The sequence below is a fragment of the Prionailurus viverrinus genome, chromosome A1 (assembly GCF_022837055.1).
Source record: "Prionailurus viverrinus isolate Anna chromosome A1, UM_Priviv_1.0, whole genome shotgun sequence".
NCBI lineage: Eukaryota > Metazoa > Chordata > Mammalia > Carnivora > Felidae > Prionailurus > Prionailurus viverrinus.
In genome coordinates this window covers 12,138,509-12,152,454 of record NC_062561.1, presented here as the reverse complement: position 1 = coordinate 12,152,454, position 13,946 = coordinate 12,138,509, and the positions used below count along the sequence as shown (strand labels likewise).

At 47.1% G+C, this 13,946-nt stretch overlaps 1 protein-coding gene across 1 annotated transcript in view; it reads right to left on the bottom strand.

Moving 5' to 3' along the window:
* Positions 1-8,294, bottom strand: part of KL (klotho) — a 47,432-nt gene extending 39,138 nt beyond the window's left edge. Inside the window, exon 1 of the mRNA XM_047873754.1 lies at positions 7,467-8,294. Within this exon, the coding sequence (XP_047729710.1) occupies positions 7,467-8,294 (828 nt within the window). The remainder of the gene's footprint in view (positions 1-7,466) is intronic.
* Positions 8,295-13,946: the final 5,652 nt, after the last annotated feature.

The following is a 13,946-nucleotide window of genomic DNA, read 5'->3' as shown; positions in this document are numbered from 1 at the left end:
ACCAGGAGAGAAGTAATGTCACTGATAGGGGAAGGGGCTGGAGGGAAAAGACCAAATGAGGAGGAATCCAGAGAGACGGGGGTGTCAGACAGGAAGGAGGAGGAGCACCCCCCCGCAAAGATTTGCAGGCGCCTGGAGATGACATACATTCCCTACCACCCCTCACCTCCCCTGTGGCTTTGGAGCCATCCCCTGGTCCCTCACAAAAAGAACGTGTAAATACAGCCAGAGGTCCCTATTCTCTGCAGGATCCGGAGTCTGGAAACCTCCGGCCCCTTACATCTACACCCATCTCCAGCCCCTTGTTAAGGATGGTGGGACACACGCAGGTCTGACAACCAACCCTGGAGGGCTCTGCTCCTTGAAGACCATGCCCCTCTTCCCACCCCTGGAGAAACAGGAAGGTCAACTTTTCCACCTCCCACTCGACCTTATCCTCAAGTGTGAGAAGATACAGAGGCCTCTCTAGGGTCATATTTGCATTCTCAGGATTCAACATGCCTGCCTGCCTGCCACATGGCAGGCTCCCAAGAAGGGGGCCTTGGCTAAATGTCCGGCTTCCTCTAATTCTCCTTGAGGCAGACTTCAGCATGAAGAGAAAATACTTAGGAAGAACAAAGTGGCCTTTTCAGATATTTGAAAGGCTGTCTCATCAAAAAGCAGTTCGTTTTATTCTTTGAGATTTGGAAAGGCCAAGAGCCAACCAGGGGTAAGTCCTGTACTGAAGTCCTAAAATGAAGAGACAGGCTTCCCACTCAATATAAGAGATGAGAATGAGTGGATTACTTGGGAGGAACTGAGTTCCTCTTCCTGCAAATAGTCGAGCAGAAGCTAGAGGACCCCAGGAGAGTCACTGTGAGTGGTTTGTCCTGAGAAGAAATGTGACCTGGGATTTCCCCAGCCCCTTGTATTTCTTTCCTTTTTTCTAATTTTTTTAATGTTTATTTGTGTTTGAGAGAGAGAGAGAGAGAGAGAGCACAAGCAGGGGAGGGGCAGAAAGAGAGGAGACACAGAATCCAAAACAGGCTTGAGGCTCCCAGCTGTCAACCCAGAGCCCGACGCAGGGCTCAAACTTGAGAATGGCGAGATCATGACCTGAGCCAAAGCCACCCGGGCGCCCCTATATTTCTAACCTTCTAACCATCAAATAAAGATGCACTACAGGCATGGAAATAGTATTTGCTTAACCACTGTATTTCACTTAACGTACGTCACAACTTTTAGTTTATTTTGAGTATTTCATCAAACCACAAAGATAATGGTTCATGGATGATGTTCTGACATCTATACTTTAAACAATAATGTTATCAATAAAAAATCTACTCAGACTGAGACCACAAAAGTTCACGAAATAGTTACCTTTAGTTTGGTCAACATATCAAATTATAGCAGTTGTAAACTTGAGTATATTTCTTTCAAACACCAAACTGGGTCCAAACAAAGGTAGTTGGTAATGTGTTTTGGGTAAAATAGATCATTCCAAAAATGACTTGAATAATCTTTGGTCAAACGCTATTGCAATAACTGTGAAAATTTTGTTCCATTGAGTGCTATAAGTTGCATGTGAAGAAGTTAGGTAGGGCAACACTTTCTAAAGTCTTTGTCTAATTCCTCTCTCCTAAATAGCTCGTGGTTTTGCTTTTTTTTATTATTATGATTGACAATAAATTCATACCTCACCTCTGTAGAGTTCTTTCCATTTTTCAAAACATGTTGACATTTATGATTTTGTTTTCCTTCTCACAATATACCTGGGAGATAGGCGGTGTGGCAGAGATCCCTCGTTGCCTGAAAGATCTGGTTCCACCTGGTTTCAACACAACTAGAATTATCTGCTGAGCTCCTGGCTATGCAGCGGGACAATAAGTCCCAGGCTCCTTACACCACGTGACTGAATTCTGCCAAAGCGATGTGAGTAGAGAGGACGGCACAGCCTCCAGGTGGGGCACTTACACAGTCACATTCTTCCCCTTCCCCTCTTTCTTTGTCACTGGATGAAATGCGGGTATTATTTGCCCTGGAAATGCACAAAGGTCATACACCTATCTGGGCAAGAATTTTTTCCCTGTTCTTCCTCACGGTTTTAAACTCCTCCCCAGACACTGTGTGAGAAAACAGACTTTAAGTATTCAATTGAGAAGAGAGAAAAAAAGGACATACATACTGAAATAAGGTAGAGATGATTTTACATCTGCATTTATTCCTTCATTAAAAATTATATCGATCGTATTCTTCTGGGAGGTAAGCACTAAAATTGAAAAATAAATATGATCTTACAGTCTGGGACCTCAAGGAGTCACAAATGAGTAAAACAATCCACTCTTCCTGTTGTTAGCACGTAACGGAAATATCAGCGTGGAGTCTGAAGGCTAAATAACGGTTTATCCCAAGATGGAGCGGCAAAGAAGTAGAGTGATCCTTCAGACTGACTTTGTACCAAGACGGAGCATACAAAAGGTAGACGATGCTTCTCTGTGTAAGTACGAGTGAGAAGTGTAATTTAGTAGTTTCTGAGGAGGTGTGGACCCCGGAGGACTCACTAACACTGTGTATTGTTACTCATCCACTCTTTGTTTCTTGTCCTCCCATTAAGCATGTATTCTGTTCTCCTCCTACACCTAAACTTTCCCTGGTGCCTTGAAAAGATGACATTCATGGAAAGAAAGGCACATTTTGTACAAGTTAATTATAATAAAATTCTGGCTTAGAGCAACCATATTGTCTGAACACTTAATAGAACTCATAAGACTTCTATATGCCAAAGTCATGACTAACTACACAGCCAGGTACACAGTTGAACATTCATTCACTTTGTACTTAAGAAGTACATGTGGACATTATTTGAAGGTTGAGTAGTTTGTACTTTTCCTCTTTTTTATTAACACTGTTAAACATTGCTACCATTTTGAAATTATTTGAAATTATTTGAAATTATAGTCCTTTTTCTAGTCTTAAAATTCTTCTTGGACTTGACTGTAACCTTTAAAAAAAAACAGCGTGTTCAGTCAGCTATTCAAAGAAGAGTGAGTCAGGCTCTTTGGGAGATATTTTTAACTATTTATGATTAAACACACTAAGGAATTCAGCAGTATTCTATAAAATACTTTAACGTTCAACCCAGTTGATTATTCCATCTATGCACCAAATATATTTCAGTGAGAGGAAAATTGGTAAAGTGCCTCCCAAAAGTACATGGCATATATAATTTGAACATGTATCTGCCAGATAAATTGCCTCCACTATTACTTGGGAAATGAAAACTCAACTAGATAACAAAGCTACTTCAACACACTACTAAAGCCAGCCAGGAGATTTCCCCCACCTCCAATTCTGGAAACTTCTTCATAATATTGCATAGGGACTATAGTTTTTAATTGTTTGGTAATCTTTACAATGGAATCATAAATCTGATGAACCTTAAATTTTTACTGAAAATGTCACGTTCTGCCCCATTATGCTTGCTGATCTTCTACACAGTTAGGATTTGGCACTCCTCGTCCCATTGGAGAGTGGCTAGAAAGACTGACAAAGAAAGAAAACCCTAGGAGCATCAGATTATAGAGGCAAAGTCAGGCTATTAAATGGCCAGGAGCACTCACTGAGCACCTACCAAGGACAAGATGGCACTTTAGGAGAGATCAAGTGAATATGACTTCCTTACTTAAGGAATTGCCCAGCCAGTGGGGCAGTGAAAGGAGGAAATGGTCACATGAAGGAGGTGTGGTAGAAGGGATCAGAAATGAGGCACAGTGGGGTTCCAGGGAAGGAAGATATGGCATTCGGGTGTGGAACCAAAGAGAAGACCAGTTCAAATGTGAACTGGTTCTTCAAGGAAAGGTGGGATTTTAATAAATGAGGGACTTTGTCTTGCTCACGCAGGACGATATCCTTGAGAATGTCCATCATGAAACACCCCAGGGCGCAAGGGCATCAGCTACGAGTCTATTCCAATTATCCAGGCAGAATCTGACAGGGACTTGGATCTGTAGCTCCAGATAGAAGGAGAAGTGGTTGGATTCTGGGTACGTTTTGAAGGTAGGTAGGGCAGTAGGATTTGTTGATAGATTGCAAGTAAGATGTGAGAGAAAGGGAAGAGTTAAGGCTTGGGGCCCGACCAACTGAAAGTTCAGAGTTGCCATAATGGGTATGGGAAGCACAGGACCGTCTGGAGCTCAGAGCACAAGTCTGGCTGGAGACTCCAAACTTGGAGTCATCAGAGTCTAGAGCATTCAAAGAGTTCACCTGGAGTGAATCTAGAGAAAAGGTGCCATGATGGAGCCCTGGGCCCTCCAATATCTAGAGGCAAGGTGAGGAGGACACAGAAATCTCCAGTGAGCTGAGAGGGGAAGCAAGAGAGTCAAGTTGAGGAAGTGTGTCAAGAAAGAGAACAGTGTCTAGACAAATGCTGCAGACAGATCAGCTAAGATGTGAGCTTTGATGTTAATGCATAGCCTGCTCGATGCCAATCATGTCTGTACCACCCATTAGCATCCAAAGTATTCTCGCCTAGTCCCATGTCCTAAGTGAAAGAAAGTGTCTTTTTCCACAGGTTCCCTGTACAAACATTTGCAAGACTCCCACATGGGAAGCCCACACGTACCTTCAGCGCGGTCCTGGCCCTCTCAGAAACCCATGGGCAGAATAAAAACTCAGAGGCACTGCTGGGGCCAGAACCCCAACTACAGGCCTCAATGCTAGTTTTTCAGGGGACATCAGGAGCTGTGAAGGTATAGCAGTCTCTCTACAAGTCACAGAGAAAAGGTGCGTCCTCTTTCTGGGTTATACTCAGATGAGCAAAATAACCCAGGGTCCTAGAGCTCTCTGGGGAAAACCTTTTAGTTCTGTTTCTCCCAGTCTCTGACTCTGGCTCTCTTTTAAACACACACACACACACACACACACACACACACAATTTTTTCAAGGTTTATCTCAGTACCAGGAACCCAAAAGAATATGGAGACTTCCATTTTGAGCAGAACCCTCCATTATTCAACCTGCTGTTTGTTTGACCTGCCTCCTGTCCTCCAGGCCATCAGACAACGATTCTTGAACTCGGGGTTAGCGCAGGGGTGAGGGTGGGCGGCTAGGAGAGAAGGTTGGTTCAAATCCCCAGTCTCCCCGGTCGGGGGGGGGGGGTCTCTTTAGTCTGCAAATTAGTGGAAGCACACAATGGGGCAGGGAAGGGGTGCTGGCCACTTTGCTCCTTCACCAGCATCAGATCCCCAAATGCAAAAGAATATGCTAGGGGCTTAGTGGCCTTAACAGCAATATCTAAGCCCTGGCTGAAATGTTCTATTACCCATATATGCACAATATGTCTTACCTTTTCAAATAAGGTCCAAACTTCCCTACCTTCCTGTCCTGAACACAGCCACCAAGAAAGAACATTGAAAACACAATGAAAATATCTCATATGAAAAAATTAAGCTATTGTTTTTGATAACGACAAGTTACCTCTTCATAGTATATAAGAATGGCTACATTCCAAACCAAAGAAATTTGAAAGCAAAATTAATATTTTACAGCTACTAGCATTTTGTTTGCAGCCTCAGCAAAACCAAATGTCCACCTGTTAACTAATTTCTTATGAATACAAAGTCCACTGTGTTTCTGGGAAGGATGGTTAGTGTTTGTCAAGTTTTTTGTGTGTAAAGACACAAAACTATAACTGAAAAGTTAATCAGAGGGCCAAGAGTGGGAACAAGGATCAAAAAAAAGCATGTTTACCATTTCAAATACCAGTCTACTAGAAAGCTCCTTCAGTCCCCAGTCCTGATTTTATATGTGAAAGGATCATGTAAGTCACTGCAATAAAAACTGATGACTTTTTGTATACATACAGAGTTTAACACATGCACTCTAAAAATAGAACTTGTATGATTTAAATCTAAAGTAGTGATTTTGCAGGAATGGTCTATCGGACCCTCCAGCTGGTCTACAAATTTCTTGTTTGTTTCTGGTATGAACTAAAATTTGCTTATGTTCTCTTCAAAAGAGGGACCATTTCTTCCCATACCTTATCTATCACCAACAATGAACAGGTGGTGTTTAAGGTATTTTGGTTCCTTAAAGAATTGACAGACTGATAAACTTCCTTACTATTGCTCTAAAGTATCTTAACGAGAAGAATATGTATCAATCTGAAATCACAATTTTGTTGTCAAACAAATCCAACATTCTTCTATGCCCCGTGGTAGCACACAGGAGCTGACATACGATCTTATTTAGCCATTATTACAACATTACCAGGAGCTCAGAGTGCTTAGTCACCTCAACAACCCAGTCCTGTTCTGCCTCAGTGACCTTCATGAAAAGTGTGTAGAAGTGGTTTTCATCTTGAATTTGTTCAAAATCTGTGGCTTAATTCTCAATTTAAAGTAGGTCTTCCGTAAGCCCACTAGTCACCAAAATAGAGTACGAGAAGTCAGACATGTAAACACTTTTATTAAAATGTTCGCACATATACAGAAAAAAAAAAAAACTCTTTCTCTCGTGGTATAAAACTCTGTACAAAATGTGCCAATGACTGACATTATCATAAAGGAACCCTCAAATCAGTGGGACCTAATCTTGAGCACCGAGTGAAGAACTAGGAAGAAGAACTGAGAGACAACCTGATCATGGCATATCAAGAACTCCTGCCGTCAGGATGTACTAAGCCTTCTGCACAAGGGTGTCAAAATCAATTGCGTCAGGCTAAGGATCATCTCATCACCAAGGAGTCCTCTGAACTGGAGAAAGGATCTTGGGAATACTGTTGTTGTAGGGCACAATCTAGATCATCCTGTAGTTGCTTCTGTATTTTTACGGCTATAGCCCTGTTTAAGATTGTCCAAGGGGTCTTCACTGCCCTGATGATTAGTATGGTTGATGGACGCAGTTCTGCCTGCCATAGAAAGAACTTCCAAAGACAGTTTAAGCTCAGTTCTCCAGGAGATGCCATTTTGAGACCTTTGCATCTGCTGCACTGTGAACATGGGTCTCTCTCTCTCTCTCTCTCTCTCTCTCTCTCTCTCTGTCACACACACACACACACACACACACACACACACACACACACACACCACAGATCTTACTGGAGTAACACTGAACCCATGACATCTCCACAAACTCTAGCAGAGGCTAATGCCACCTGCTCGTCTTCCTAACAAACCTGTTTCTTTCATCCACCCTCCTCACTCTCCCCTTAGCTACTATTGGGAAATCGTCCCCTCCTTACCTCTAGGGATTCCCATACACCCAGAGAAAGGAACTTTCCTTTTTCTCTCCCCGTTACCAAATGCCTGGCTTCCCAGGAAAGCCCCAGCTGCTCAGCTCCCCCCCCCCCAAGATGCCAACCCTAGGTGACTTCAGGAATGTGTTCAAATGGAACTTCCTCTAGGCTGAAGGCTCGGCCCCCCACTCGCCCCTGGCATCTCCAGAGGCCCTCTCCCCGCGTGGCCCTCTGCCCGGCCCCTCGAACTCACCAGGAGGAGGTTGTGCGCCACCAGGTACCCGAGCCGCGCGCTGCCCCGGACGCCAGGGGCCAGGCGCCCGGTGGCATAGCCGTGCCAGGCCACCACGTAGGGGTTGTCGATGGTGATCCAGTACTTGACCTGACCGCCGAAGTGGCGGAAGCAGAGCTCGGCGTAATCCCTGAAGTGGTCGGCCAGGGCGCGGTTGGCCCAGCCGCCGTAGGCGTCCTGCAGGCGCTGGGGCAGGTCCCAGTGGTACAGGGTGACCACGGGCTGCACGCCCAGCTCCCGCAGCCGCTCCAGCAGGCGCCGGTAGTAGCGCAGCCCCTCGCGGTTGGGGGCGCCCGCGCTGCCATTGGGGAGCACCCGCGCCCACGAGATGGAGAAGCGGTAGTGGGTGACCCCGAGCTCGCGCAGCCCCTCCGTGTCGCGGAAGACGTTGTTGTAGCCGTCGCTGGCCACGTCCCCGGTAGCGGGCGGGGACGGCGACGGGGCGCCCGACGGCGGGCGGGCTACCGGGGGGGCGCCGGGGGGCGCCGGGGGGTGGTGGGTGAACGTGTCCCAGATGGACGCGCCCTTGCCGTGCTGCCGCCAGCCGCCCTCCGTCTGGTAGGCGGCGCTGCCCACGGCCCAGAGGAAGCCGTCGGGGAAGGTGTCGTGGAGGAGGCCGGCGGCCTCGGGGGCCGGAGGCTGCGCGAAGCGGGCCCAGGTCTGCGCCCCGTCGCCGGGCTCGGCGCGCAGGCGGCGGGCGCCCAGGCCCAGCAGCAGCAGCAGCAGCAGCAGCGAAAGCGGCAGAGGCGGCGGCGGCCGCGGGCGGCGCGGCGGGGCGCGGGCGGGCATGCTTCGCGGGAGCCGGGCGCTGGGGCGCCGCACCGCGCCGCGCCCCTTTATGCCCGCGCCCCGCCGCGCAGCCCGCCCCTGCCGGCGCGCCCACCCCCGCTTCCCCGCCGGGCCCCGCTGGCAATAATTACCTGCGAGCCGGAGCCTCCCGGCTCCCGGGAATGGGGAGGGCGCGGGGCGCAGAGGGCGAGCGCGTGCCGCGGAGGGGGCGCGGCAGCGAGCGAGGTGCAGCGGGTGCCTCTCGGGGACGTCGGAGAAAAGGCACCTGTCCTTCGCTGCTCCCAGGAGCGCGGGGGGATGTTTGGCGACGCAAGCGGCCTCCCGGCCACCTTCTCTTTCCCCTGGGAGAAGCCACGGAGCGGGTGTTCGTCGAGGAGGAAAGGCGGCCCACCAACTTTCCCCGAGCTCAGCGCGGGCTCTTTGCCTGCCCTCCCGGAGCCCGGCGGTGGGGGAGCACCTGCTTTCTCGTGGCCTCCACTCGAAGGCCGAGAACAGCTTTAGGCCGACATTGTTAGAGCCGTTTGCCTGAAACCGATTGGGAGGGTAAGGTGGGGAAAGCCAGGTGGGAACTCGGGATGCCTTGAGACAGCGACTGGTGGCGGACTTTCTTAGAGTCTTTAGGGAGAGCAGGGACGCGCAGGGACGGAGGGTCGGTCCCCAGGGACCCGTGTAGAAAGCCTTCAAGGAAGACAAAGGAGACGCGTGGGTTGCATTGCCACTTTGCTTTACTCTCCCTCATACGGTTATCTTGTAACCATTTCCAACCAGCGCCGGTTGTTGAGTTAGACGTTGCAGAATTACTTGCCCACGGCCCAAAGGAAGGGAAAGGTGGCGAGTTCCTGTCAACGACAGTTTTGATTGTTCTTATTACACATTTTTGTTTTTTAAGAAAAAACGACGTACCAAGGTTTCAACTTTGAGTAACTGTTATTTACCTATTTTTTAAAAAAATCCTTTTATGAATAATCACGGTTTAGCTTTCAGCTCTGACTTAGCAAGTCACTTATCTGTGTAAAGTTTTGCGCGCAGCTCTGCTGGAGCCCAGGGTCCCAGGGTCCCACCAATGCCTCCTGAACGGAGAAGGGAAAGGGGAGGAGGGATTTAGCCCAAGCAACCACTCCCACCCACTACAACAAAAGAGATTGGTGACTTCAACCCAGTTGAGAGAGAGCCCTTTTGACAGGTTGTGGGGACACAGTGTCCATTTGAAGATGTGTATACACGACCTACGAATAACTGATGTCCATCTGGTGGCGAGTGGAGCGACCTGGGCTCCACCTCTGTGATCTTGGAACAATCTCTTCTCCGAGGCTTAAGATTCTCATATGTAAAATGCAGATGTCTGTGTCTACTCTGCCACCTTTGAGGCCTGTGAAATGCAAACGTAAAAATGTGCACACAGATGACTCCATCACAGAAAACACAGACAAATGTAAGATCCTGCAAATATCTCCCTCCCCCTCCAGTACCGTGGGACTCACTCCCAGCACACCTGTGCCTGTGCTGAATGACTAAGATCTCTGCGGAGGTATGAGCACATCTGTTCTTGTGGGATGATCATCCCTGTGCTGTTTCTTACACATTTAAAATTGGTAAAGTTTTGAACATTGCAAATGCAGGCGCTTTTATTAATTTCCTTTAAATGTTAGCACAATAAATTTATTCCAATATTTTATTAAATATTCCCAACTCCAGCTAGCATATATTATCGTGATTAGTAAGATTAAGCCATCGGACTGGAACAAGACATAATGCTATTCTTTTACATGTGGCATTTACATTTTTCAATAAATGTGAAATAACAAACAGTGACACTTAAGCAATTGAAAAGATTAGACCACACAACTGCGCAGGCACACTCGCTCCCCGCTAAATTAAAAAGCATTTATGTCTGCGTGCAGGACCACATTTCCCTTCTAGAGCTGACGACTAGAGCATTTGCTGGATCGTAGCTTGTTAAGTTTCAATTAGAAATGCATCATGGGTCTCACGGAAAAGTAGCTTAGGCTAAGTGTTCACTTATTGATGTATGGTCTGTTCAGGGCGGATTGTATTTATTGCTACTTTTATTTAACCAACAGTTTAAAAAGAGAGAGAGAAGTGGTTTTTTTTGTTGTTTTGTTTTGTTTTGGGTTTTTTGTTTTTTTTTTGGAGTCGTGGTTAAAAAGAATGACCAAGTTGATTAATGCTCACATTTGAAGTTCATCTCTCCTAAGTTGGACATCAAAGCCTCCCGCATTTGCAGAGATATTCCCAGGTGATAGTTAATTTAACTCGACGATGAACATTCATGATAATTAAGGTTTATTTCCAGAACTTGCTGTTTATCAAGTTTCCGTTTGTGGTTATTGACCGGCGGGTTCCTGAAGTGTGAGTAACTGCTCGCATTGCCCCTCACTAGTTCAGGTTTATTTTGGTTCTCGTCTTTCACAGCCACCTTCGAATTCTAAAATGTGGGTTTCATTTAGTGTTTGTTCTCTGGCAAACAAGAGATTAATTAATTGCTGTGCTTTCTTTTTTTTTTTTTTTTAACATTTATTTATTTTTGAGACAGAGAGAGACAGAGCATGAATGGGGGGAGGGCCAGAGAGAGAGGGAGACACAGAATCCGAAGCAGGCTCCAGGCTCTGAGCTGTCGGCACAGAGCCTGATGCGGGGCTCGAACTCACGGACCGTGAGATCGTGACCTGAGCGAAGTCGGACGCTCAACCGACTGAGCCACCCAGGCGCCCCAATTGCTGTGCTTTGAATATGAAGGTGAAGTTATTGATGCATCCAAGGAAGGGAAATTTTAAAATCTACTTACTGAGATCTGTCACGGTGATGATTTTCAACAACCACAAGGTGGTTCTCAAGCCACCCATCATCCACATTCCTTCACCCTTCAGTCCCTTCTTGTAAGTCCTTCTCTGTGTGCTCTGTGAGCCCATGCCAGGCAAGAGAGCAGAAGGAAGTCCACTGACCTCCATGGGCCCAAACACAACCCCAGCCTCACAAGCTCTCAGCTCCTCAGCCACAACATTCAGCCTCTATGGGGAGGAATGGATATCGTCACCAACAATCTCTCTGAGTAGCAACCATGGGCAAAGCAACCGTGAGGAGCTGAAGACTTCAAATCGTAGCTGACCCTTCACCCTGCCTTCAAAGACAATACTGTATTGGAGAAACAGGATAAAGAATGTTGACAATATGTTGTTGAGTGTTCACAAATGACACACATGATACCCGTTCCAGGAATTCAGAGGAAAGAGAAATTATCCTATTTTGAATTGGATGGAAAAGTTTCATAAGAGGGGCACCTGGGTGGCTCAGTCAGTTAAGTTCCAGACTTCAGCTTAGGTCATGATCTCACGGTTTGTGAGTTCGAGCCCCACGTCGGGCTCTGTGTTGACAGCTCAGAGCCTGGAGCCTTCTTCGGATTCTGTGTCTCCCTCTCTCTCTCTGCCCCTCCCCCGCTCACACTCTGTCTCTCTCTCTCTCTCAAAAATAAACACTAAAAAAATTTTTTTTTTAATTTCATAAGAAATGTGACAATATTTGGGGTTTATAGAATAAAATTTACGAGGAGATCTGGAGGCAAGGATAGTAGAAATGCAAAACATGAAGAAAAGAGGCCTCACAGTGTATTTGTAGTAAAAACACCTATTTGTGCAGGGAAATAGACTAAAAAGGCAGATACGGCCTGGAGATTTGGACCAGACATTCTGATGCTGGGATGGCAGATGAGATAAGGGTGTTCCGAAAGAAACAACCAAAAGCCAAGGGCTGACTGTTGGTAAGGGTATCCATCTATGAGGAGAGGTGGTGGCATAAGAAAGGAGAAGAAAAGAAAACAAAACCCACAGGGGAGTGCCAGAGGTCCCAGGATAATGTGCGTTTCAAGCTAAGGAGAGGAGCACTTCCAAAAGGAGAGATGATCAAACTTGCTGAGAAAAGACGACTAAAGAGGGCTCAAGCCGGACTGCGGTGTGAAGCATCAGAGAGTGTGGGAGGTGAGGAGATAAAGGCCGTCTGTACCTCCTCGTCTGAGGAGTTGGCCAGTGGAAGGAGTGCAAGAAGGTGGTCACTTGGGGGGTTCACAGAGTACAGAGAAACTTTTTCGAGGTGAGGAGCTCTGCACCTGTTTGTGCATAGAGGAGGAAAGGTCAAGGAGGAGGAGAATTGGGAGTCCGGGAGTTCATCTTTTCGATGAAGCAAAATACTGTGCAGCACCAGCTGTGATCTAAAGTAGATGATTCTAGACTTTTAAGGTCCCAGCAAAATAAACAGGGAGACCGTAAAAAGACTACAGAAACAAGAGCATGCAGCTGGAAAGCTCAAAAGATGGAGAAGGCAGCCTATGCAAGCGCCCCAGGGCAGTGGACCAAAAGCTACTACCAAGGTGACAAAGAGAACTCTATGAAGGCTTCAAGACGCCAGCAAATGGGTTCCTGGGAAGCTGAAGCCCTGCCAAACTCTCTAGAGCTGAAGTACCTCATGGAGACACTAGATTGGGCTCTGGCTGCTTCTGTAGCCTGTGGAAACTGAGCATTTCTGGATGGTTCTATCTCTTCTGAGCAGAGCAGGGAGCCTGAGGGCTTGAATCCTGCACCTCCTCCCCCTCCCCACCGTGTCCTTCTAAGTGACACTGCTGCCTCCATAGTCTGGAACTAATTTACACCCCAACTAAACATGTTCTGACACAAGGCTTATGTCTAGAAGCAAGAAGCATGGCACCAGGGGCTGAGGGCACTGAGTTGCTGGAGTCAAGATGTCTTTATTCCCTGGGGTCCCTGGGTGGCTCAGCTGGTAAAGCTCCAAACTCTTGTCTTCGGCTCAGGTCATGGTCTCAGGGTTCGTGGGATGGAGCCCCATGTCAGGCTCTGTGCTGATAGTGGGGAGCCAGCTTGGGATTCTCTCTTCCTCTCTCTGCCCCTCCTGCACTCATGCTATCTCTCTCTCTCTCTCTCTCTCTCTCTCTCTCTCTCTCTCAAAATAAATAAACATTAAAAAAAAAAGATACCTTGCTCCCTTTCTCTCAAAACTACCCTCAATATGAAGAGGATAAAAGGCATATCTGCTTTCACTGAAATTGAGCGAGGTATATGGAAAGGAAAGGAAAATGAAGGACTGGTCTGTGAAATTAGCTGAGGAGGATATATATGAGAAACAAGATGATTCGCCTGGCATGGCTCCAGAAAGGCTCAAGGTCTGAGATACTATGACAGGAATAGGCAGCTGGAGGCCTGAAAACGGGATCAATTATTCCAAGTAACACAGTCTGGCACCACCCATTCTCTAGCCCTACAGGGAACTTATTCTCTCTGAAGAAATGGATCCAAGGAGGCAGCAGCTCTGGGGACAGCACATTTGGAGAAGAGCACGGGTGGGGCAGTTAGGAAAGTAGATCAAATTCCGCCTAGCAAGAGTGGGACCCGCAGCCCTTTTCGCCAAGCTGGCTCCAAGACTCCATCAGAGCAGCTGGCAGTAAAGCTCTCTCTGCCACAAGCCGTGCCTCTGCACCTAAAGCTTCCAGACAGCTTTATAGTGACTCATTCCTGAATATAAAAGAACAGCCAAGACACACCAGATATATGAAGGAAAACTCCTCATGCAAGAGTCAAAAGTGTCTTTAATGTTTTCAAGTAAGATAAGATTTTGCATCTATGGTAC